General features: G+C 41.7%; 1 protein-coding gene across 1 annotated transcript; it reads left to right on the forward strand.

The window, feature by feature from the left end:
- Window positions 1-25810, forward strand: LOC137914349 (dynamin-like GTPase OPA1, mitochondrial). Its single transcript, XM_068757952.1, has 31 exons — window positions 1-29; window positions 994-1318; window positions 2030-2126; window positions 2248-2355; window positions 3337-3390; window positions 4609-4688; window positions 5794-5949; window positions 7421-7474; window positions 7681-7785; window positions 7931-8017; window positions 8196-8309; window positions 8388-8468; window positions 8556-8630; window positions 8713-8784; window positions 9082-9181; window positions 9275-9405; window positions 9633-9705; window positions 9835-9907; window positions 10007-10122; window positions 11002-11066; window positions 11251-11327; window positions 12672-12837; window positions 13138-13290; window positions 13389-13497; window positions 14089-14168; window positions 14400-14540; window positions 14725-14841; window positions 14956-15049; window positions 15419-15529; window positions 25248-25324; window positions 25476-25810. The coding sequence occupies exons 1-30, from the start codon at window positions 1-3 to the stop codon at window positions 25310-25312; spliced, it is 3108 nt and encodes a 1035-aa protein (XP_068614053.1). The 3' UTR covers window positions 25313-25324; window positions 25476-25810.
- Window positions 25811-27359: the final 1549 nt, after the last annotated feature.

A 27359-nucleotide genomic window follows, 5' to 3' on the forward strand; every position in this document is an offset into this window, starting at 1 on the left:
ATGTTGCGTGTCGGGAACAAACACGTCTGGTAAGTTTCCATTCAATTACGGGTAATGGTCACATAAGCTAAGCTAGTTGTGTTAGCTGTTGTAGGAGGAAAGCAAAAAGCTGGTCATTTTGACAGCTGATGACAGGAAGCCTAGGAGGGTGCTGTATTTATCTATCCACTGCATGCCGTGATTTCTTTCCACGCAAAGCAACCGAGATTTATTGCAAGCCCCAAATTGACTTGTGCCAATGAAAATCAGTGTGTTCTTCACGAGATGATTTTAGTCTATTGTTGGTTAACTCTTAATAAGATGACTTAATATGTTAATTAGTTCTTTTGCAGCGTACATCGATTGCGCATTGTAATGTACATTTAGAGAAATATATCTATTAAAAGGGCCACTTCACAAAATCAGTCAGTTATAGATTTACCGCAACCAAGGTTTGTATCAGTAAATGGAAAAAAATATCAACATTATTAAAATCTTAGGTTCATCGAAAGTCCAGGATCTGTTTGTCATAAAAAAATGAAGGACCCTTTTCACCCAGCCCGCCAACTGTTTAATCTTCTAGAGATCTTTCTCTGTCTGATGCCTCGTCTTTCTTTCATGTTTGTGGAGATTCCTCCAAATAAAAGAACTGACTATGAAAACGCAGCCTAAAATCAATATGGTTTCATCGCTTCAATGCACCTCTCAATTATGGTGTCGCAGGAGGGAAGCGAAGACCTAATTTTACGCTTACTAGTGTTCCAACAAGAATATTCATGTAACCGGCTCAAAATCCTTTTGTTCTGAAGTGTTGACTTTGTATTTGTTAGAATGAAGATTAAATCAAATTTTATATTACACTTCGGCAAATGGAGGGACGGCCGACAAAGGCTTCCATTAAATTCATGGGTGGTGGTTTTATGTTCACATGAGGAAAGTGAATTTTCGAAGTTCTGTTGTTGTTGTTGTTGTTTTCTTTTAGATTTTTATTGTGCAGTTTCCTTTTCATCACAGCATTGCCTGCAGGAACCTGGTCTCTACTAACACGGGGGTGAGATTTCCGGTGCCGCTGCAGAAGCTGCACTCTCTGTCCCGTGCCATCCATCACCGCTACTCGGGGAACACCAACCCTCAGCGAGCCCCTCATTGCGCATCCAGCCGTTATTTCACCTCCATGTCAAGGTTGCCCATGCGGCCTCCCAAGCCTCCCCCAGCGTCCGGTGGCCGTGGCTACCAGCAACGGCGTAACTTCTGGTTGGTCCGTCTCGCTTCCCGGCTACTGAGGCTTCGGTACATTCTGCTGGGCTCAGCAGTAGGAGGAGGATATACAGCTAAAAAGGTCAGCGTGACGGACCTTCATCTCAGGATTTCTGAATTGGTCTCTACCTTTTTTGCACTATATGAACTTGATTATTTACCTCATGATTTCCAAGTGTTACAATCTGAGTTGGTAAGGGAAAAGGGAAGGAACTTAACGTGTGATGTTTACAGGCAAACACGGGGTTTCCTAAAATAAGAGGGGAAAAGGTGCAAGACTGTTTGGTTCAGTGAATAAATAAAAGCGATGGTCGGGTGTGGCAAAAAATGAATAAACAAACACACACTCGGCCCTGGAGAACCTAACAATCAAAAGAAAAGAAAACTAACTAAACCAATTAGCAAACCAGTTAATTTAACACCTTCAAAAATACCACACAGTTAACGTTAGAATGGATCATGGCGCGGGTCTTCTACTCAGGGATTCTCCCAAGTAACGGATGTTGTCATGGCAGGTTCTCAGAGTAGTGAGGAGTTGGTAGGAAACACACACATACCACATACGATCAATATGGGCGATCAACCCGGACCCGTAACACAAAATGAAAGTGTTGTAAACCAAACCTGGGCTATAAATAGAATATTTTAAGAACTTTACGGAACGTTTCTCTGTGTTCTGTGAAGGGCCGTCAAGTGCCTTTTCTGGCTATGGTATATATTATGGGGGGGGGGGGGGGGGGCGACTGGTCTAAAAATCTGTCAAAATAACGTGGTCTTGTCATTTTATCTTCAGACCTATGATGAATGGAAGGACATGCTACCGGACTTTAGTCAATACAATTGGGTCATTCCTGACTTTGTATGGGAATTAAGTGAATACATTGACTTTGGTGAGTGTTGTAATTTTAATGTCATTTGCTTGTACTTGAAGCATTTTGGAACGTTTGTGCATCATGAGTTGCCACCCCTGACCTTTCTTTCTTCTCCAATTCTCACCTGTTATTTGAGCAGATAAAATAGCCAAAGCGCTACCAGAGAAGGAGGAAATTGCCAAACTACTACCCGACCTTGACAAGATAAGGGAGAGCTTAACTTTTCTCAAAAGCCTCCTCTCCTCTGGTGAGTAAACCTCAATCTTATCTTCATACATTTGCTGCATTGGAACCAGAAATCATCATCATCATCATCATATTTGTAGACACAGATGCCGGCAAACCTTTCTTCATCAGTTGGGCTGGTTTCGGTTCTCATATATTTCTAACGTTTTGGTTGGGTGCCCGATGCCATCTCTAAAATATGTTATGTGTGCTTCTACTTGCATCAAAGTGGCCTTAGGACAGTGAGCTCACATAAACAACAAAGTTAAAACAACGTGAAGAAGCAGGCTTCATAGCTTCATAGTCTAAACTGCTCCTGCAGTCCTCGTCTGATCCTAAGACATTTTATCGAAGCCACCAGTTTTCCCTCTCAGGGGAAGAAAGTTCACCTTCCTTGAAGGGTTTTGAAATTCAAATGGGTAAATCCCAGATCGTAAATTAGGGAATTAGAGAGTGACTTTGATGAAATGAGGTGAGCCTCAACTCTTCTTTTCTTTTCCTGTGTCCCCAATGTTTGTTCAACGATTCACGTAATTCCTTCTTCTGGGTTTTATTTATTCAATTTGCGCTTACCATACCAAGTGATCAAATGGCTAGAAGAGATCCCCGGAACATCATCTCAATTCAAACCTTTTTTCTCTTCTGCAAATAGGCATATAGTTACAAATACACATGAGATGAATCCGTCTGTGTGGAATTGGGAACTTTGTTTAAGCCTGTAGGTAAATACAGTGACATTTTAAAGATTAAATTTGACCTTTCGGTCTCTTGACGATCCAGTGCAGATTGGTAAGTGTTGATCTCTTAACAGTTTCTAATTAAACATCTGCTTCACTCAAAACTACTGCACAGCAAAAAGGCTTTGTCTTAATACCCGTCGTCTAGCTCTGTATCTGCTTCGACCACCAACCCTCTGTTTCTACCTTTTCACGATTTGTATCTTGTGATGTTATTCCTTTATCCTCCTCCCTTACCCTCCTCTCCCTCTCCCAATTCTTCGCAGGTATGAGTTTGGGTAGTGAAGTCAAAGGAGCTTCTGGTCTGCATCTGTTGTTAGGTGTGTAGAACCCATACATCTATGACACGTTTCACCATCTTGCCACAATATCGGTGTGGTTTTGGGTTCCTGCCAGCCACGGTTTGGCCCTGAAGGTGGTGGCACTGCGTCTTTCCCAGCTGTTTCTGCCAATGATGGCAAAGTTCCTGATTAACACAGCTTCTGTCACTAGAATGGGGGAAAGCTCCCAGCTTCTCTGACTATTCAGAAGCGTGTACATTCTGGTTTATGTAGACAATCAGATTTATGGAGGGCTGACATGAAGGGACATCAAAAAGCCCCAATGAGCCATTCTGATTTTGAGTCTTTCCTTTGTGGTGCTCATAATGCAGACCTTAAACTTTCGCCTTGATATTTAATCTATTCTCTTTTCATTTTGTTTAACTTTACTGTTCCTGATCTTTATTCTAGTGTGGATTTTGCCTCCTTTGACTTCCACCCTCTCTCTCCCCTGGCCTGCATGGGCTGTTTAATCACACTAACATTCGCTAATCAGCGGGGTAAACACACTCAGCCTCCAGTTGTTTTCTCTCAAATGTTTGGAATGCTGTCTGATTTTTCAAATAATGGCAAGTAGTCATATAATAATGATAATAATTGTTCTCATTATTACTGATTTTGTTATTATACTGTAACTTTAAAATACATTAAGGTCGCAACGTAACCTTTCATTCACTTGCCAGCACGGATGGGACAACACCTCTGACCTCTGCTGACCTTTCCTTTTCAGCCTCTGTCACACTTTATGAAAATAGTTTTCGCACAGCAGTTTTAGGTTTTCCACATATTTATTGAGCTTGGATCGCGATATTTGACTGCAAGAAAAGACATTAAAAAATAATCATAAGATTAATTTGACAGTTGTTCCAGTGGTGAATTCAGACATAATGTTGGCATTCTATTGTCAATGCAAAAAAGTGAAAATAAATTGGATATATAATAACTTCATTGTCACCAAGAAATTCAGCATCCTGAATTCAGGTTTCATCCTGGTTTTTCCTTTCATTACTTACGGTAATAGATTTTAGATTTTCCAAACATTTGAAATTTGATCACTTTGTTTGTTTGTTTTTTAATCATGACATTATTTAGTTTTTTTTTTTTTTTTGCCAAAGGCTTTATTTATTTCCTGAGTTTGTTGATGCTAACCACTCAGTAGTGAAATCTGTGTTTTCAGAAGTACAACATGATTTGGTGTTATTGTGTCTCCTTCGGTAGAATCCACAGGCGATGCTTCACTGAAAGCCACGGATTCTTCTGCTGCCTCTCAGGATGGCAGCGACAAGCAGTACAAGAAGGCAAGTCTATAAAACCTGCGGATAGATTTCTGTCTTTTGTTCCACCACTTGATTTCACTCGGCCCCTGGCTGCTTTTGGCAAGAAATGTAGTGGATTGAATCAAAAGCTATAGAGAGAAGCGGATATGTGTGCATAAAAATGGAGCCTTTAGAAACCCAGAGGAAGCTTTGCAGCTACAGCTTTATTGTTGTATAGCAGTCTGTTAGGAAGCTTTATACGCCTACGTGCTTCATTTCTGTTGTCCTCGCTGTATTTTGTACATTTTGTGTACAAAATACCCTCTTTTAATGTGTCTGCATTTTTTTACAAATTCAAACAATAAAAAAACCTGATATGAAGTGTAGTTAATATGAATAAGAGCATAAAAAAAATTGCAGCTCTCCTCGCCTGCACTGCTTTTAGGCTATCATGATCTCCAACATGAGCTCATAAAGCACAAAACAACTCTAGGAGGTACAACTTATATTAAACAGTTGTATTTTGTGCAAGTCACAGAGCTGTAGAAGGAAAACAAATGATGATCTCATGTTGGGGGGGGGGGGGCATGCAGCTAAAGCGTGTCCTGCTATCCACTGCTAATTGATAAGTATCCCAGTACCCGCTTTCCTCATTAACCATCATCATTGTCAGCTTCACCAGACCAATAATGCATTTACATTATATTGAAACACTGTGTCCTCTGCCTTTAGTTGTTATTTTACTTTTTCTATTTTGTTTTAGTGATAAATCATCATGAACATGCAGGCATGAATCGGTGCTGCGTGATGATGAGGAAAGACAACAGTCACTTGTGGTTGCCACTTGCCGAGAGGTGCTGGTTGTCGTATTCGTCACCTCCTCTTCCTCAGTTTGGCATCTCCGTGTTGTGGTTGCGAGAAACTGACTTTGTTGCTTTGTACTGATGATGGTGGTGAAATTATCGAAGCCGGAGCTTGTAGTCTGCAATAATTGTCTGATCTGCAGCCGTTCCAGTGATTGAGACACAGCTTTGTCACCATGTTTGGGTGCGGCTGTTCCCCGAGTTGCGAATCAGCGCAGCGGCTGGTTGTTTCCTTTTTTTTTTTGCCGCTGCTTCCTATCTCTTAATATGACGTACCCCAGCAGGGTCTGCTCGGCGAGCTCATTCTTATTCAGCAGCAGATCCAGCGGCATGAGGAGGAGGTCCGGCGGGCCGCAGCAGCCAATAATGTGCGCCCCCCACCGCCAGAGCCTGCTCCCAGTCCGCCTCCGAACCCCAGCCCCCCTCAACAGAAACACAAGGTGAAAGTCCCAACCCATCTGGCCTATCAACCGACGAAAAGATCACAGCTGCATAGAAGTGGCATAATATATATATATATATATACTGTATATATATTCTCCAATAATTTCATTTCTACAAACTCATTTCCAAAAGAACCCCAAAACGTATGGAATTGAAAATATCACAAAGACAACATTCCATATTTAAACAGATTTTTTTTTTATTGTTTTTGAAATTTACATCCTCATTTAGAATATGAAGCCAACATCCTTCATGTTTGCATCACCTCTTTCCTAACACTCTGCAAGCGTTCGGAACTGAGAAGAACTGCTGTCATTTGAACTGCATTCACACCTGGAGCACCCAAAAGTTCCTTTCATACCGACGTACATTTCTAGTTTAGTACTTTCCAGTGCTGTGGTTATGTCAGCAATGTTCTATTTTCTTTCTATAAGATTAGTGTTCCTTTTTTCCACTACATAGACAGCAACATCTTAATATATATAGCAGTGTAGTACAAATACGTAAATATTTGTCAAATTTTAGGCTGTTTTTCAACAATTATCGTGTAGGTTTTATATTTCCGTACGAAATCTATTTTTCCCTGATGGTACCCAACAATAGCCTTCAAAAGAACCATCCCATAGTCTGGCTGTGCAAAGATATATAGTTTTTTTTTTTTCTACCGGTGACGTAGCTCAGTCTCACATCTTCATGCAAACAGAGTTAATCAGCAGAACATCATGCTTGGACGGTGCATGGAGTGACGTGGCACCCCGCTGCATGGTGTGAGCTGCATTCTGTAAAGCCACGGTGAACGGACCCCGCTACGTACACATGAGACGTGTCAACAGCAAGATGGAAGCCTTAAGATTATGGACCGTTTTCAAGTGCTTCATCAGGTCTCTTTCTGATTGAAAATGTCGTAGTATAGCTTCTGTTCATATTGTCAGAAAGTTCATTTATAGCTCACTATTTGGCCATCTTGTTCAGTGTAGAAGTTTTATTTTGAAAAAGCGTTTTGGCGTCTTTCTGTTTTACTGTCTTTTGCTGCTGATCCCATTTGTTCCTGTGTGGTGTGTCTCCTGATGACTTCCCTGCACTTAATCCTGACACTGCAAATGAGATCGATTTAAAATGAGTTTCGCCCAATCATGAGGAAAAAAGAAACTATGTGTTTGTTGAAATTATTTTGTAATTATAATCGGCTGTATTTTCAGAGCTCACTTTGTGATTTGTGTCTGTTTGTGAATCAATAGCTTGCTGATCACTGCCGGGCAATGCCAGGATCAGGTTTATTCTTCTTTCTTTGTGCATTAACTCTTTAACAGTGGTTGTGTTGTGTAATACCGCTTACATGTGATTCTCTTTGTGGTGCTGGGGGAATTCCATGCCTGTGTAATTGAACGGCAAAGCATTCTCCTTTCAAAACGAAAAAAGAATTCATCCGATTTGTTGCTGTGTGTTTTTCTATCATTCCACCTCTAGTCGTCAGACAAAGAAAAAGTAGACCAGCTTCAAGAAGAGCTCCTCCGAACACAGGTAGATTTGTGTTACTTTTCATGAAATCAGAACAGAGGAATATTATCCAAAATCTCTAAGCACTTTCATTAAAGTCAATAAAATGAAAGCCCAAACTGGATAGCTAGTTATGCTATGCAGTATTTCTGCAGTAAATATCACCAACTGCTCTCGAAGCGTGTTTTTTTTTTAGAACGATGTCTTCCTGATGAGCGTTCTTCCCACAGCTGAGATATCAGCGCATGCTGGAGAGACTGGAGAAGGAGAATAAGGAGTTAAGGAAAGTGGTGCTGCAAAAAGACGATAAGGGCATCCACCAGAGGAAAGCAAAGGTGGGGTTATGCATTTCATACATCTGGTATTGGACGTTGGACAAAAATGTTCTGCAGATATAGAAATGTTTCCTTAAATGACTGTAGTGCGTACCACACTGCTGCAAGTCTCTGGAATTAATGTCTGTTGTGTCTCCGTGTGTAGAAATCCCTTATTGACCTGTATTCTGAAGTCCTGGACATCTTGTCTGATTATGATGCGAACTACAACACCCATGACCACTTACCCAGGGTAGGGGGCTTTCATATCTAATTATTCTTCTAGTTCATGCAAATTCTCTAAACAGCAAAATGTATGCAATTTCTTTTGGATGGCATTATTTTAATACCTCCTTAGTTCCTTTTCCAGTTCATCCTCACGCCATTGGCTGTTCTTCAATTCCTTCACATTCCCTGCTTTTCTGTCGCAGGTGGTTGTGGTTGGGGATCAAAGTGCTGGGAAGACCAGTGTGCTGGAAATGATAGCTCAAGCAAGGATCTTCCCCAGGGGCTCCGGAGAGATGATGACCCGCTCTCCTGTCAAGGTGTGTGAGTTGAGCCGTTTAGGGAGAGGAACGTATGTCACAAACAAGCTTGCATGGATGTTTATGTTCTCTCTGCAGGTAACACTAAGTGAAGGCCCCCACCATGTGGCCATATTTAAGGACAGCGGCCGTGAATTTGACCTCACCAAGGAAGAGGATGTACGTGATAAACTCATTCTCACTGGATGTGAATTTTAGCTCCAGACTATTTACACCACTACATTTATCTCATCCTCTGTGCTGCAGCTGGCTGCTCTGAGGCATGAGATTGAATTGAGGATGAGGAAGAGTGTAAAGGAAGGACAGACGGTCAGCTCTGAGGTTGGACAGCGCACCTGCACAGATGTCTGATTTGCTTCTAGAAAGTTTCATTCAATAATGGTGTTTATTATTTGCATGTCAGACGATATCCTTGAGTGTGAAAGGGCCTGGCATCCAGAGGATGGTGCTGGTTGATTTACCAGGTGTCATCAGTGTGAGTATGCATTCTTAAATTATTAAGGAGGAAATGTTTCCAGATGTATTCCTCATACTTTATGTAGCGCATGTACTTTTTATTTTACCTTAGTGCCACAGGTTTCGTATTATTTTGTTTTCGTCTGGTACTGTCTGAACTGCGCTGCATGTATGTTTATTAGTTTGTACAAGATGTATGTTTATCTTTTTATTTTGTATATTTTCTAATGTAAAATATTAATGAATACCAACACTTATTTTTCCAAATACAGGAATATAGCTGCAGTCTTTTAAAGATTTTGAATCTCTTTCTAAGACTGTGACTACAGGCATGGCAACAGACACTAAGGAAACCATCTTCAGAATCAGCAAGGCCTACATGCAGAACCCCAATGCGATCATTCTCTGTATTCAGGGTGAGCTACTCAGGAGCGGTGGGATGCGTAATCTTTTTCGTACTCCTCCCCAGTCTTATTGTGTCTCCTGCAACCTTCCTTGTGTGCCTCTAGATGGCAGTGTGGATGCAGAGCGGAGCATTGTGACAGATTTGGTAAGCCAGATGGACCCCCAGGGGAAGAGGACCATCTTCGTCTTGACCAAGGTGGACTTGGCTGAAAAGAACCTGGCCAGTCCAAGTCGAGTAAGACGGCAAAAATCCTGATCAAGCTGACCATTGATTTTCCTGCGCTTATTCACTTTATTGTTATTGATGACAGCAGGGATCTGTCTTCTTGCTCTATATTGTTGCTAAACAAGAACAGTTAACCATAGCAGTGCTGGACTGTCTTTGAGGCGGTTTTGTGGGTACTTCAGAGTGGACCAGCGTGGAGAAAAAAAAGTCTTTCTCTTTTAAATTTCCTGTTTTAGATCCAACAAATAGTGGAAGGCAAGCTATTTCCCATGAAGGCCCTGGGTTACTTTGCTGTCGTCACGGGAAAAGGTAACGTGCACTACTGAGTTGTCCATCATGCTAACTTGGGGGGTCGGGGGCAAACCAAACCAAATATTGTTGTAATTTCATGAACTATGTCCTGAATTAAGTGTTGTTCTGCTGTCGACTTGTGTGCAGGGAGCAGCGGTGAAAGCATAGACTCTATTAAAGACTATGAAGAAGAATTCTTTCAGAACTCCCGGTTATTGAGGCAAGCTACACCTTCTTCATTTAACTTGAATGCTTCTTCAGTGAATGAATTGTAAATACATAAATGTTAAGTTGACAGTGAATGTATGTGTGCAACAAGGGACGGCATGCTGAAGGCCCACCAGGTGACCACAAAGAATCTTAGTCTCGCCGTCTCTGACTGCTTCTGGAAGATGGTGAGGGAGTCCGTTGAGCAGCAGGCTGATGTCTTTAAAGGTATGACTGCACACCTTTTGTCTAAAACATGGTGTCAGGCATATTTTTTATAGTGTGAATGGAAATGGCTGGATTTCTTACATTAACTGAATAGTTGCTCCTCCCCTCACTGTAATGGCTTCACCCAACTCACCATGCAACACCTTTCTGTGGTTCTTTCTTCCAACTGCAATTAGTCTGGATATTCACAAGCACATTGCTGGCAGCACAAGAGATTTATGACTTTGACACTGCAGTTCCCACAGGCCTATTGTGTGGCATATCGATCCATATCTCATCAAATCACACATCCTCCATGCTTGGCGCCGCCATGGCCCCACAACCCAGCAATTAGCCTAATCCCCAGCGTGCACAGGAACGGCAAGCTTCTTTCACGTATATATGGGTGTGGATGAGTGCATGCATGCGTGTGCACGTACCTGTATAATGTATATGAAGACAAAAAAATATTTTTCCAATAAAGTGTGTGACTGTTCCCACCTGCTCCCCGAGAGACCCGTTAAGACAGTGAGCGTGTCCTTTCTAAAGGATAGGCACCATTACCTGCCTGAAAGCTTTTATATCATACCAGGTTAAAACAAAGCAGGCCCTATCGCTGTATCATCATTGCCTGTTTATTACGGAGAATTACTGCTTGATGGGAGTACTTCAGTGGTGTAAAACGCATTAGCAGTGAGTTCCATCCAGACATGAGTACGAGCACTTTGTGAAATGAGTATTAGTACAGATTTTTTTTTTAAAAAAGACAAATTAATAAGGTGAGGTTTTTTGACTTAATGGTGGAATTGACCATTTTTAAAGTTGTAGATTATTCATATTGATGTTGTGAAGGTTTGTTTAAAGATAAATATTCATTTTCACTATTCCTCTTCACCCCAGCATCTCGCTTCAATCTTGAGACAGAATGGAAGAACAACTATCCTCGTCTGAGAGAGCTGGACAGGGTGAGAAACACAAACGCAGACGTTGCTCAACAAAAGCATTGAATAACTAATGTGATTCATTAGTATCTCTATCAAATAATTCATATCATAAGTTATTAAAGATTAAAACTAATAATGTTCACACATTTAAAGTTCCCCAGGGGCATGTAATAGCAATCGAGATGATTATTTTGTGTCTTTGCAGAATGAACTGTTTGAAAAGGCCAAAAATGAAATCTTGGATGAAGTCATTAGTTTGAGTCAAGTGACACCACAACACTGGTGAGTCAATGTTGAGCTCTTATTTACGGGTAGTTCATAGTAATTCAGCTCACAGCTGTTGAATCGATAATACAGTAATATTCAACAAGAAGAAAGTCTGATTTTCTGTTTTTAAATAAATTACATACATTCTTTGAAACTGTTAAACTCTTTTATTGTTATTATAGTGGTAGATGTATAGTTAGTTACTGTATTTTCTATTTTGGCACAGAAATTCCTCCTGTGGTCGAGTCGTTTGTTAGTTATCACATTGTAAATTAATGTTCTGGATTTATTTCAGGTTTCCTTTAATGCTTATTCTTATGTGCTACAGAAAAAACAAAACTTCACTTCACATAAAAACACAAGGCAGAATAAAAACACTTTTCAGTGCAACACACAAAAGAAATGAATGAATGGTAGTAAACAGCATATGCATTAATAAATAACACTCCATGCAGAATATTGGCTGTAATGACGTGACATCTCATGAGACCTGAACTCTGTATAGTTGCCTCCTTTATCTTTGGTGGATGTGAATTTGATTATGTGTTTGCACCGTTCAAACATTCAATTTAACATGAGGTTAAAGCTATTTTTACAGTGAACTACAGGTCTGTGTGTGTATTTGTCTGTGCATTAATCTATTGCTATATCTCACCAACAATGAGGAAAACCTTGCTAAATGAGATGTATGCACTGTGTTGTGGCCACTCCCCAGTGTGAGTGCCATCAGTTCTCTCAGATCAATACTCTGATAAATGGCCCGTGGACAAGAACAGGGGTGGCCCTGTTAGCCAGCAGCCAGCCAGCACTATTGGAGATACCACTTATTGACAGCGAGGAGTGCTAGCCCAGACAAAAGGCGAGCTTAATGAAATATGAGCAAGGGTTTATGATAAATGAGAGAAGCTGAACACTGGCCTGGTCTCGTGGGACTTGGGAAGAGGTTTGTTCTATCGCCACAGAGCCTCTGGGACATGGAGGGTGTGGAGGCTGGTAGATGCTAACAGAGTCAGACTGCAGCTGTATCGGAATCTGCAGTCAAGTGCAATTGCAGCAGCACTGTCTACGCAAGTGAAAACGGCTCAGCCAGAATGAGCCGTCATCAATCACTATTTTCTTTAACCTAAATATGTCACTAGTCTGACCTCGGCTGAACACCTGGAACCAGTAGTGTTACAGTTAAAGGCATGTTGTATTAATATTAAAATAATATCTATAAATAGTCATCAGAATTGAATGAAGTATATGTATCTACTCTGTCGTTGGAGCCTTGAAGTCAGAACGCAGAGAACTCGAGTCACAAAGGACAGAGGTGTCAAATTATATTGAGCTGATCGACTGCATCTTTTACTCTTCCAGGGAGTCCATCTTGCAGAAGAAGCTCTGGGAACGTGTTTCCACCCATGTGATTGAAAACATATACCTGCCTGCTGCGCAAACAACGGATTCGGGTACCTTTAACACAACTGTAGACATCAAGCTAAAGCAGTGGACCGACAAGCAGCTTCCACATAAAGCACTGGAGGTAACAAGCGCCGTCTTTATGCAACTATTCATCGAGTCATTTCTCTTGATGGGTTTTACCTGAAAAAGCAGATCATCAAGTGTGCCCTCTGATGTGAGAACATTTTAAAATTCTTTTCATGAGTTTGTACAAGATGTTCCATTAATTTACGAAAGAGACTTTGATGCTGCAAATCTGAGTTATCAGCTGTTTTTATTTGGCCAAAATGCAAACTGCACCAGGATGAAGGAATTTAGGCAACAGCATTATGACAATATGATCCTTTTCTTTCTTTCCCCACCATACTTGGCCTCTCCTTAGGTTGCCTGGGAGACGCTGCAGGAAGAGTTTGCCCGTTTCATGGCTGAGTACCGAGGCAAAGACCAGGACGACATCTTTGACAAGTTGAAGGAGGCCGTGAAGGATGAGAGCATCAAGAGGCACAAGTGGAATGAGAGGGCAAAGGACAGCCTGGTAAACGCATAACAAATACATTTACCCCTGAAAGCATCCAAAACTTGATTTAACTCAACTCGTGTAATTTGATTTTCACACTGTTTGTTTGCGTTTAGAGGGTGATCCAGCACAATGCCCTTGAAGACCGTTCCATCACAGACAAGCCCCAGTGGGATGCAGCCATCCAGTTCATGGAGGAAACCCTACAGACACGCCTCAAAGACAGTATGTTCGTCATCTTCCCTTCAAGCGGTGTCGCTCACGACTGCACTCACTTGTCCGTTTTGAACTTGTGACGGCTTGCCTGTCAAAACGGTTAAAGGCCCATGTGGATCAGTTTTTGTGTTTGTTTGTTTTATTTGTACTCTTTATTGGCACTATCATAACTCCATGTGATTTATTGCTACTGTATAGTATATGAAAGAAACATGTAAAACATAGACTGCATGTCAGTTGCTAGAATGTTGGAAAAGGTATCTGTTTCATATTTGTTCTCCCGTTAGGATACAAAGGAAGTGTTCAGATATAATCGGAGCAAATCCATTTAATTACAGTACAAATTCTTGAATTTGCTCCAGCTTGTTTTGCCATTTTTATGGCAAATCACAGACACACAAGTTAGAGGAGGATGATCATGGTTCTGCGCTATCTTGTCATGCATGATAGAGCGCTACATTTGGAGCTCTGTTTCTATGGGACCTTGGTGAAGAAGTCTGATCTTGTAAATGACCATGGATTGAATTGTGTATTACAGTTACTGATCATATAATAATCTTAATCTCTTTCATGCCTTTTCTCTTTCTTCTTCTCTGTCAGCCGAATCAGTAATCGGAGACATGGTGGGTCCAGATTGGAAACAGAGATGGTGGAACTGGAAGAATCGCACTCCAGAACAGGTCAGAGTTTGACGGTCTCTCCAAATTTGTGTCTATGTCCATGCTTTTTTTTTTTTTTTTTAAAGGACACACATACTTGAAAGTGGAAGGGTTTGATGGCGTTTCATTTGTCAGCTTCACAAATAAAATGCCATGGGCCAGTTCATTCAATTAAAAGGAATCTCAATCCGAGCTCATAACTAATTCAATGTTCATGTAAATCTAAATACGCTATTGTTCTTGACCTTTTAGCACATTCGTAATGAAACAAAAAATGAGCTGGAGCGCTTGCTGAAGTTGCATGATGATCACACAGCCTACTTGGCCAATGATGAAGTCACCACAGTCAGAAAGAATCTGGAAGGGCGAGCGGTCGAAGTGGACCCTGTACTGGTGAGATCGAAGCACTCATTGTGTGTCTGGCCTGCTAAACAAGACATGGTGTCGAGATAAATGCTTTAAATACTGACACTGTTGTAAATCCATTACTGCTCTTCATTTAGTTTCAGTATTCTTTGTCTTTCATTATGTCTCTATCCTCTATTTCCTCTAAATTACTGACTTTCTACTATGTCAGATTAAGGACACGTGGCACCAACTGTATCGCAGGCACTTCTTGCAGAATGCGCTCTCCCACTGTAACCTCTGCAAGAGAGGTTTCTACTACTATCAGAGACATTTCGTTGACTCTGAGGTAAGAAGAGAGGATGCGTAATCCTGTGGCATCTTTCTTTCCACATTATTTTGGCTACGTTTTACATCACTGTGTGGAAAAAAACGACACTGAATTTCTTCCTATGTTTTCCAGTTGGAGTGCAATGACGTGGTGCTGTTCTGGAGGATCCAGAGGATGCTGGTCATCACCGCCAACACTCTACGACAGCAGCTCACCAACACTGAGGGTAAGGACCGTGGGATTTGTTTGCATGAAGTTATCAGTTATTGTGAGACAAATATCACCAATGTGACTGAACAAAGTTCAATAGAGATTATTGTTCAGTTTTTTTTAAAGGTGATTATGTTCAAAATGAGATTCTGTAAACAAAATATTTAAAAGTTGTCTCAATGTGGTCAACTAGAGCAGCTGGGGAACCTTTACTTCAGTCTAACCAAGATCCATAACTAGTTATCCAACTCATTGATTGCCATTCAATGACATTTTATGTCTCGGCCATTTTAATTATGCTAAAAAAAAATACATTGAGAGAAAAATCTGATGCATTGTTGGTCTGATATTGATTGCTGTGCTTTGTGTGCGTTTACGTTTTCAGTGCGCCGGTTGGAAAAAAATGTGAAGGAGGTGTTGGATGACTTCGGGGAAGACATGGAGAGGAAGACTCAGCTTATCATTGGTCGCAGAGTCCAGCTGGCTGAGGATCTCAGTAAGGCACACAGAGATGTAAAAGTTTATAATAAAACTGAAGCTTGACTGACACTTGAAGGCCAAAGCGAAAGTGAGAAAGCAGGCAGCTTATCCCATTCATGTCTTCCACTGCTCATTATTTGCTTTGTTGAATTGATTAAATAGATCGTTTGTGGGAAATGTTGTCAGCAGGTGGCAGTAGTGCTAAGGGAAATGTTATCGACAAGTTTCATAAAGCGTGGTAATTCCCTTTAAACCATCATGCTGATAAAAAAAAATTGACTTTATCAGGCAAGCAAGTTAAAATACAATGTTTAAAAACAAAAGCAGGCCGACAAAAAGCATAGCTATTTACTGAGGGGGAGTGAGGGGGGCTGAGTGAGGTTATATATAAATGCATCAATACTAAAGCAATACAAGCAACACATGATCATTAAAACTCCCAGAAATTCTGGAAAGCGCTAATATTTATCTACACATTTGGTAATACTTTCAATACATTTATTGGATTTTCTTAAAAATAAACATTCTGAATGTATAATTTCTTTAAAAATGGCGCACAATATAAAAAAAAAAGCCTTGGTTCTTAAATCTCAGCCCACAACTTCAACTATTATTGAATCTATGTGATGATTGTTGGTGTTCTTAAGACATACGGACATTAGCAATGATCCTCGTCTTCTGCATGTATTAAATATGGTAAAAGTGCAGCTAATCCTGGTTGCTCACTTCTCATTATCTGTCTGTGGAGCACGCATGTTGTGAAGGCCAAGAATCCGGCTGTTCCACCTGTCAGTGTGTGGTAGGTGTGATTGAACTAAGCTATCTGCCTGAGAAAACAAACACACAAATGGGAAGGTTTAGCTGAACGTACAGCCCCAGAAAGGAGGATGCTGTCCTGTTATTAATTCCAGTATTGGAAATTCCTCTGATGCATCCTGACATGCTGGATTTGGGTATTAAGGACACAATTCTGCAAGTCTTCTGCTTTCAGAAAGGAAAAGGGGGTATCGCAACGACTATTAAAAAAGAGAATGAAACTGAATTGAATTTGCAGGGGGCTGTTTTTAATTTCTCTGTTGTGAAGTCATAGACACACACACACACACACACACACTTCTCTACACACTCTCAGGAATGCCTAGACCTGCCTGGCCTTGCAAATCCTATAAGACAAGTCTATCCCAAACTTTCCCAAAAGGGGCATGACAATTCCCGCTTTCCACCTCCAAAGACTCACTGATAGATGTGGGAACTTGGTCGGAGTTTGTCATGGGGTCTATACAACAGAACCACATCCCCATGGAAACATGTTACCCTCGTTTAAAGTTCAGTTTATTCAGCATCTTCACTTTAATAATTAAAAAAGTAGATTGGTTTGTAAAAACAAGCAACAGTGTGTTCTTTGTTTTTGTTTTGTTTTGTTTTTACTTGAACAATATTTGGACTGTGGTTGTGTAATAAAGAAAATTAAACAAAATATAAAGAATAGACCTATAACACTCACTCAGTTAAACCTAAAAGCTGTGACATTATTAAATATTTTTCATTTCACACTTTCTTTGTTTGTGTTTTTGCAGTTGCTTCCTCAAAAATATTTAAAAAAGAATGAACTCAATCTGTTTGACCTCTAACTTCAATATTGCAGTTACCTTCATATTTATCTCCCACCTCTCATTATGGTGATCTGTTTTTTCTTGTATTTGCCAATATTCAGATTGATTGAGATTGTAAGTGGAGGAAATGGGTCACTGGCTTTCAAATGCTTTGCCCAGGCCTTTCTGTTTAATGCAGCCTATAGCTGTGGATGTGGGTGTGGGTATGTGGGCCCATCAGTAGAGTCTTTTGACTGATGGCTGCTTCTGTGATACGCCTCAAAGCCCAAAGTGAGTGAGCTTCAAGGGTTCAAAACTCTTTTGAACCACAGAGATCCTGTGAAACATTTGTCTCTGCAGAACCTTTTTCTCTTGTTTTACTCTAAATTCTAAATTCTCTCTTGATTCTTGATGCACTTATGTGACTGTCCTGTGACTGCAATATGATGCATAATTAATTTACAGGAATTTTGAACATTCAAAATACACACTGACAAACATATTTGGTTTTATTTGAATACATTTCACGTGATATTTGGGGTTGAACCCATGACCTGTCAGTCAATGTAGTGGTTTTGCAAGTTAAACATCTAGTACCGTATTTAAATGATAGGGGTTTAGATGCTTCCACCATCTCTTTCCAGCAATGCAATGTGCTGCAGGTAAAGGAATCCCATTCATATCGGTCTAAAGTGGAATTACAAGTTCCACAACTCACCAAACAGGTTGCAGGCTCTGGTGCCCAATAAACACAATGTCTGAGGTACAGGACAGATGCCACCCAGCCAGACAACCTCTCTAACAACTGTCTACCCCAGCATCACCCCCCCACACACCACCACCACCACACTTCAGCCTGTTAAGTACAGCAGCTTTGATCGCTTCGCGTCAAACGATCGCTAATACCTCAGGCTACCCGGTCTGGCTAAATTTCCTTTCATGCTCTTTCTGGATCACTGTTGTTTCTTTACCTTTGTGAAAGTCTGTCAGCCGACTCCATCCCTCTCTCCCTTTTGAATGGGGGAGGGGGGGGGTATTTGAAGCAAACAACAGAGTGGGGGCCCACATTCCCCTCCCAGCATTACCTTTGCACAGGAATGGGAAGTGCTAATAATTGAATGACATCGGTTCCATTATTGATTCTGCTTATTGGTCAGAAATTGGATCAGAGCGCACAGATTCAACATTTAATCAAGTGTAGTTGTAAAGTACTTCTGATGCTGACTATGAAGGACAAGGATAGGATCGCCTGCTCGAGTTTCTCACCATTCTTGAACTGAAGTTGTTTAGATGTTTGAGCATATTCCATCTACAACTGTGTTGTTCGTAAATGAGCAATGCCATTATTAATAAAAAAATATTGGTAAACTTTGGGGCATGTCGTTGGGGATTGGCTTTGGACTCGGCTGTCAACGGGAACTGGTTATCAATTCCAAAAGAATGGGAAAAGAAGTGGGAAGCGAGGGATGATATGGGTGGGAGAAAGGATAAACACACTTAACAAAGGCAGAAATGTGCTCCCGGGGGCAGCCCGTTGTTAAGCTCCACTTGCTTCTACTCGCAGGCATGTTCGGAATTGCTCAGATTACAAATACAGATCAGGTGCGTGCATCAGTGAGTGAGAGCGTGAAAACACTGTTAATGAGGAGGACAAGCAAAGAAGCGTGGTGTGTCTGTCAGCGTGCGCCAGACCAGCTGTGTGGCGCGGTGCCGCCTCTGGAGCAGAGCCCAGGCCTAATGTTCGAGCTCACGCCTCTTAGGAGACCGCTGGGACGTCACTTAACTGCTTCATTACCCCTTGTAGAAAAAAAAAACGGTTTGCATTGGAGCGTGCTGCACGGCCTAGTAGCAGAAAAGCAGTAATTCTTCATGCTTTCACGTATCAAACAGACTGTTTATTAGCTTTTGAGTTGTTTTTACGATGAGCATGCATCCCAGCGCTGTAATAATATGTCTGCAACTAGTAGATGATGCCTAGAAAGAAGAAGTGTAATACCTCCTTTTCACATCTTTGAAAGTGCTGCTTCACATGAACATCTGGGCACCACAGGCCTTTTACAATGAAGTCACTTTTTTCAGTGTGGGGTTGTGACCAAAATTGAAAACAACAGTGTGCAGTAAATTCTGGATTTCAGTTTTTGTGCTGAGGCTGGGCAAGGATTTAAAGGTGTCATCAGAAGATTCTCTTGAGATCACTGAGAAGGTGTGAAGGGTCTGCATGTTTGCACATGCAGTCACTTTCTCCTTTCCCTTTCCCTCTCTCTCTCTCGCTCTCGTCTGGAAGCAGAATACAATAAACCTCTGGTTGCCTGGGCTTGCTCGCCGGAATGCCCTGTTAGCGTCACACTCACTTCGTTTCCTTTCATCTTCTCCCCTTCTCCTCCTCTGAGAAGCTTCCTCCAGAGAGATTAGTGAGGGCTCAGTGAGTTGTGCTCCTCCGCGAGGGATGCCATATCTTAAGGTGTCGTGTTCACATGCGCCTGCTTTGCTCTTGCACAGAACGCGCAGCTGGTTCATGTTTTCTTTGTGACTTATCAGGGAAAATGAGGAGATGGATATAGGAACCAAATGTTTTAAACACTGCAACCAAGTACTGAAGCCGTGCTTTTTGCAGCTTTGAAACTTATGAGTATTTTGTTTTCACTTTCATGCTTACAAGTTGAATTTAGGCTCATTCTGTCATTGATATTTGTTGCTTTCCTTACACATACACTTTGATTTTGACATGAATTCACTGTATGAACGGAATTCCAGTATTTGCACATCCAAATGTAAGCAATATGCCAAAATTGTCAAATCCATTTACTCTATTGATAACCAGGTTTAGTTGGCAGATGAACAATTTGCAAGTGATATGGTTGCTTTTTAAGATCCTCCATGCAGTACAAATGCAGGAAATAAATCCAGTCAGCTAAGGAAACAAGGCTTTAGATGACAACCGGTCAAGATGAAGTAATGGACGACGTGATAAAGAACTAAATATTTAAGGGTGTGAAACCATAGTTCATTCTCTACGGGAAATAAAACCAAGGAAGTGTCGAGAAAATTGGACAGAGGAGAAGCTGCCTTAAGGGAAGGGAACTTTTGCAAAGCTTCGTTTCACGTTTCCAACATGGTGTGTCCATCAGGGAGCCATTCCTGCTCGTCCTTTTTGTAACTCAGAGCATGCAAAGCATTTACAAAGACCTGGTATCAGATGCTGCTTGTAGTCTTTCTGTTAGGCATAAACAAATGCAAACTTATTTTAGGTTGGAATATTCAGATTCGATGATTATGCAGTCGCATGAGGTAACTCATAATTTTGTTATTAGTCTTTGACTAGAAATGTATTTAGGTAGGACAGTCTTTGACACAAAATCCCATTATAGGGGCATGGGTTTTATATATATATACATATATACACACCTTTACTCCTAAACCTCTGCATAAATAACTTTTTAAGGTGGTTAGGGCATCTGTCATTAGACACAAAAGTTTACTTTGTAAATAAATATTGAGAACACAACGGAGTGTTCTGTTGTCATCTCTGTAATAACAATTACTTTGTCAGGGACTTTTGTATTTATTTATTTTTTGGACCAGAATAACTTGGTCTGTCTTTGGGTGTCAAATGCTTTCTGCCCAGAGATTCCTGCCTATAGACCTGATTAGTCCTCAAAGGAATTCCAGGTGCATTTGCTTTATCCTCTATGGTGGTGATTGTTGTGTGGGGTCCATAGCAGCTGGAAACGCACATTTACTTCAGGGCTTGCAAAGGGAAGAGGAGAACTGACCTCCCTTATCTCTTCTCTGTCGTCTTGTTTGATCGTCTGTTTGGGGTCAGCGCCATGTCAAGGAGGAACCGAGAGAAGGTGATTAAGGACCAATGCCTTCCATTTAAGCCCAGGTATCAACAGGTCCGAATGAATGCGATGCATTTTGAAGCTCAAGAGTGTGTTTGTTTTGTCTGCTTACCTAAGAGTTCAGCATTTGTTAACTTGGTCCACCCGCCCCTGTCTGATTCAGCAGAGGGGCAATTTTCTGAGAGATTATGACAGAGTCTCCGTTTAAACCAGACCTGTCAACGTCACATCCTCAGGCTCTAGTGGCTACTCAAGATTGATTACCACTGACCCTCAGCACTGGGCTTTGACTGCAGAAAAGGCTCTTGGAATACTTGAGAGTTGACACACACACACACCCCCCCCCCCTGTATTTCTTTGATTTGCATTATGTCATAAGTCAAAATGAGAATTATTGTCTTAGCCCTGTTTGTTTTTTTTAAAGACTTGGTATTGGAAGTGAAGGTGACGATTACTTCTTGTCTGTCTTACATTTATTGTTGTCATCCTTTCCTCAGGTAAACCTATCAGGCCCCTAAATCCGTATCCAGTTCTCATTTTTATAACCCCCTTCTAAAAAGTCTGGTGTTTCAAAGGCATAAACAGCACTTGTTCGTAAAACCTGTGCTGCATAGCCCGGCAAGAGCCTCTTGAAAGGAATTTTCCCTGCAATTTTCTCTTTTGTTTAGTCTGCCCTTGGGCTGACCCTGAGGTTTGACCTGTTCAGACCTATGTACGTCTGTTCCCAGGTTGGTCTGTTCTGTTCCCTCGCATCTGTTTTATAAATAAGAGGTTTGAATGCGTCGGCTGATTCATTGCTCTGTCAGCAACTTGCCGTTTCGGCCGTCGACATCTCCACTCTCGCTCGGCCCAATGTCTCGCAGGACCCAGTTTTTATAGCATGACAATCCAGGTTTAGTGACAAATCAAGCATCCAACATGGCGAGGAAAGGGTTTTCTGTTTGTTACATTATTAGATCGAAAGAAGCAGGGCTATATTCTAACATTTTGCGTCTCCACCTATAATGTAACCCTGGCAGGCCTGCAATATAAAATGTTTCCTGGTGAATGATGACAAGTTGAGACAGGAACCAAAAACCCCTTCCCCACTCCAGTGACCATGCTGTGAGGTGCGTCTTGATTGTCGATAGAAAATTGTAACAGCCGTATGCTAAAGTAGCGTTAACCCTGGCGCCGAACTTCATTGACTGAATTCTTTCTGTTGCCACTTTTTCATAACTTTCTGTTTAACGAAGGGCCTCGGTCTCTGCTGTGCTCTGTCTCATCTGCATTGGCTACTTGTCCAGCGAGGCCATGCAGTTTCAAAGTCTAATTACAGGTCAATTAAAGGCTTTGAGGCTCAGCGCTCCTTCTGTCAGTGCTTCGGCCTCTGCAGGCTTAGGGGACTCAGAGTGAGCGTGAATGAGATATCATTTCATGTGGAGATCAGCCGAGAGAAGGCCTTGAAAAGAAGTGGAGGGAAAAGGCTCCCTTCTCTCTCTCTCTCTCTCTCAATGGGCGAGAGTTCCGCCACCCTCACCAACCCACGCAACACCCAGCATCTTAAAGAAGGGGCCTCTGGGATGGGGGGCAGTGGATTATAGGAATATTCATCACCAGATAAAGGGGTGAGCGGTTGAATGACTGTGTTTTGGGGCTCATCTCTTCGGTAAACACGGGCCTAAATGGAGTTTTAGATTGTGACTCCCATTGCTGCTCTGTGAGGAATAGGCAATATGACTCGGACCACTGTGTTTTTTTTTTTTGTTGCATTTCTACTGAACTGTGAAAGGAAAGCCTCGTTGTGGCCTTTTTAATTTTTTTTTTTAACTTGCTGCTTTTGGAACCAAACAAATGGTGCAAACAAATGAGCGATGCATATGCTGACTCCGAGCTAAAATGCCACGGTTGAAGTCTAATTGTACAGGTAGCTAAACAGTTTCAAGTTTCTTCCCAGACAGCGCTGCATTTTCTTTCTTTGTTGGAACCCAAATTTTCTCCCCGTGTTTTCTTGCAGTGCAAGTGAGTCCAAATTGCAGCCTGGCGTTTTAGCATCTGGCACGTTGTGCTGAGCGTCAGATGCACTTTAAAAGTCTATATTGGTGATGGCTGAAGGATCAAATCTGTCTTTTCTCATCACATGCCTTCCAATTGAACCCTCGGCCACTGTTGCCTCCCGTGATTCAGCAGAGCTTCTTGCCTCAGCCTGACAGCCGGCAAGAGTCTTAATGTTTGACCCGTGTTGAGCGGCTTGCGTCTAAAACACCAAGGCTCCAAACACTCCTTATCACCAAGCCACATCTAAATGCAGTTAGAGACTTTGAAGCTTGAGCCGGGGGTTTCCCCCATGTTTAGATGCTCTGACAGTCAGTACCCTCCTTTCCTCACACCAGCAAAAACCTCACCCCCTCATTCATCACGTAGACCTGTCTTTCTTCAGGTTGGACAGATGTCGGTAATCCTGCTCTGATGGGTTTGGATTGAGTTGTGTTGTCCAGGGCACACAGCCCACATGCCTGAACTCTCGGTTGCCTTGGAGTCTTACCCTGCGGTGGGGCGTGTGCTGGAATGGCACACCACAGTGTTGCATTTCATTCAGTCTCACACCTGCTGCAGTGACTTGTCAGCATGCCTCTCGACAGGCCCGCTTAATGCCTCCATTAGGTGTTGTAATCTCCACCTAACACCCTGCTATTTTGCCTGAGTGTGTTAAGAGTATCAAAGGCTGGGGATTTTTTTTTTTTATCCTCTTTTTTGCCATCCGCCAGCAGTGAATGTGTAGAAGGTGAAAAGAGGTGGAGGTGACACGAGTCTAAGGCTCTTGTGTGTCTATCTGGCCACAGTCAGTTGCTTCTTCTCAGCTATGCCTGCCTGTATGTGTGTGTGGACTTCATGTGTTATCCAGCTGCAAGTGTTTCAAGACATTTCATGGGGTGTACCTGCACCTCTCACGACTAGGTGCTTTTCATCCATCAGGAAACGGATATCTCAGCAGTAGTGCTCGCATGAAAGGGGGGGTTGCACAAATGCCTCTGAGTACCGTATTTAGTTTCACTCCAAAGCACGCACAGTTATCACCTTTGTTCTGACCTGAAATGGACACTTGGGACACTTTTGCTTCGAGGTCCAAAACCAGTGATTTATCATTCTCAAAATAATCTAGTCTTTTTTTTTTTTTTTAATCTGTTTTCATTGGGCCTGCTCATAGAAAAACAATCGACAATGGGCCGCCTCGTGTGGCGGATCGAATCAGAGCAGTGCTAGTTTGTTTTCCAGTCGGTGTTTGAGTTTGTGCTTGGGGGGGAAATCCAGACAGATTAGCGAGGTTGACAGGGAGGCTGGAGGTGCAGCTGGCATTGGGAGCTACAGCTTCCTTTGCTTTCTATTGCCCCCCAGACTTCCTATAGCCACTGTTTAATCAGCGATTAAGACTGCTTTAGATTGTTCGCTCATCTCGTGTGACAGTACATGTTGGGTGGAAGGATTGTCTTGTGTCTTATGCAGTCTCCGGACAATAGGGGTGTAGTCATGCAAAGAGGTGGCTGACTTTTTCCAGTAGTTCCCTGCTTTCATGTGAAAAGTTGGAGTTATTGTATCCCCTCCTGTCCATTAGCAATGTGCCCGTGAGGTACATACCTTGAACAGGGGGGGAGCCAGAGCTTTGATGTGGTCTATGACAACCGGGAGAGATCTTCACCATCTGATGTGTGATGGAAGTTCGCCTTGAGGTTTGGCTGTCACCGTCAGAGAGGACCATCTGGTGTGGGGAATTTCCACCTGCACAATTAAGGAAGGGGTAGGAATATTGCTTAATGGGTCTTGATCTTTTAAGAGCAGGCTTATGACTCGCTGCCCACCCTGTTGTTGCAGAAACCTTAAGTTCTTCTCGTCTTTCATGTTTTTTTACTCAGAAAATCAATGGGTGCATTTTACATGACAAGAATGACTCGACATACCAAGGGCTGCAATTAGCGTTTATCATTTAAGCTGACTGAAGATACCCTGCAATATTAGAACAGTACAAAACTGCATTACAGTTTCCCAGAAGTCAAGGTGAAAGCTTCAAATATCTTGTTTTGTGCAAACCGACACAGCAATCTATTTCATTTAACTTTTTAGCTTGATAATTGATACCAGATATAATTAAGGAGAAATCGTACTTGAGAGCATCAGCTTTAAAACTTTGTCTTTCTTCAAACTCATGTGCGCGTGGGTTGATGCGCACGTCACGCTTGTTCGCTCCTGTGTTCAGAGTTTTGCGCATCATTTCCTGGTTATGGGGGATTTTTCTAACCATTCAACTTTGTGTGATTTTCTGCAGAGAAGGTTCGTGAGATCCAGGAAAAACTCGAAGCCTTCATAGAGGCTCTTCACAAGGAAAAATAATAGAACAACAAGGTATTTGTCTCTGTAATGACATTAACCATCATCGGTACTGAACAATCATTGGATTACAATAAATGTAAAGATACTAAATCCGTGATGGTGGCGGGAAATGGTTAACTGTCCACTGTCTAATCTGTTGTTCTTTCTTCCCATTTATCTCCAGAACTAAAGACCGTAAATCTATGGATCAGAATAGAGAATTGCACTGAGCAGAGACTACAAAATCTATCAATGAGAGTCATCACCCCGGCCCCTGATTTTATTGCGCTGGACTTGGCTTCCTGTCCTCCTTTGATGCTGAAGAAGACGTGGACCTGAACAGACGGACAAGATGGGGAAAACCTTTCAAGCTGTTCCTATTTTTGCTTTGAATGGGAGCGTCGGACATCTGAGCAGTCATTTTTAACAAATTAGGATTGTGTTTGATGCTCATCGTCCAGTTTTTCCTTTCCTTTCCTTTTCTGGCACGTTGTGTCTGTGTACACGTGATTATAGGAGTGCGTGTCTTCACTCATCTCTATTCAAAGACCATTGGATGTGTTCCTCATGTGTCAAATGGGTTAGAAATTCACACCTTTATATTGCCTTGTGCTCCTTCAATGACATGATACCAACCTGGAACACGAGAATTTGCCTCTATTTAACTTTTGCAAGTTCTTTTTTGTAGCTCTTAAGATTCCAATCACTTAAATACTTTGTCCAAACTGCAGCTATATTCCACATTTAGTCTGTATCCCTAAATGAGATGGTCTAGAACGCAGCTTCCTTCTCATCAACACTTCAAAAGAATAGTCAGTTCTGAAGTTGGAAATATTGTATGTATAGATTTCTTTTATATTCTTTTGATCTTGCTGGATGGTTTTTTTTTTGAGGGGGGGGGGGGGGGGGGGGAATGGTAAATGTTAAATGCACAGAACATATGTTTCTTGGTGTTTGCACATATGCCATTGTACATTTACATTTCATGTCAAGAGGTTATAGTATAAAATAAAATGGCCAAAATGTAATTGAAATCACATTTAGGAATTTTCAGAATAATTAAGACAAGAGCTGCAATTTTGCCTGATTTTGCGGTGATGTAAAAAACATAAGATCTTTGTTACATCATCAGGTACTGAAAACCGTTTTTGACTTCAGACCTGAGCTTTAGTCTTTCCCAGTCTAGCGTCCAGTTCAGGAATGTTTACACAGGAGAAGGTGGGTTTCCTTGATGCATTTTCACTCCATACTAGAATTGATGGCTCTGATTGGTTGTTTATTTGGCAGGTCAGTTAGTCCTATGCAAACAGCACAGGTCCACTGCTCATCTGCAATCGTTCAAATTGTAGGGTGGTTCAGGAAAGTGGAAGCAAAAAAAGAAATGGTGGAATCTCCGAAGAGGAATTTTCCTCAAAGATTTGTAATGAAAATATATGACAGGAAACAATGCTTTGGTCACTATTCTGTCTCCAAGTCGCTGTCCATCCTTCATTCCCTCATCGTTTTCGTCTTCACCCATCTTTGGCTCTCGTTGCGCTTCGCTCATCTGAACTCCCGTCACCCCGCCGCTCAGTCTCCTGTTTGTCTGACGCAGTGAGGCTGCGTTCCGTTGATACACTTGTGTATTTATGGGCGTATTAAACTATAGTATGCCGTGCATTCTGTACCGGTGAGGTTCATGGGAAGTCATTGAGATACTACAGCACGTGTATGAAGTGAGGCGCTTCTCTAATCTAATGGAAGACTGGTGAGTTCAAAAAAGTTTAATGTTGTAGAAATTAATGTCTGCATGATGAACCCCATCAAATGAGCTTTATTTATTGCATTTGTGTTAAGGAAAAAAATAAAATTGGCAAAAATAAATCTTGTTCATGATGCGTGTCTAGCAAGTCGATCTTAAGTCTGCGTGAACGTTGTCATCCAGCTCGATATTACCAGTCGGTGCTTTGCTTCTTTCTTGACAATATTTCTCAGCAAATGAGAAATTCAGTCAAATTTCCGAATGCTAAAGTTTGCAAAGTGGTCTCATCTCCATGTCCATTTAATAAAAGCTACAGCACACAACCCC

This window comes from Brachionichthys hirsutus, unplaced genomic scaffold (assembly GCF_040956055.1).
Source record: "Brachionichthys hirsutus isolate HB-005 unplaced genomic scaffold, CSIRO-AGI_Bhir_v1 contig_467, whole genome shotgun sequence".
Lineage (NCBI taxonomy): Eukaryota > Metazoa > Chordata > Actinopteri > Lophiiformes > Brachionichthyidae > Brachionichthys > Brachionichthys hirsutus.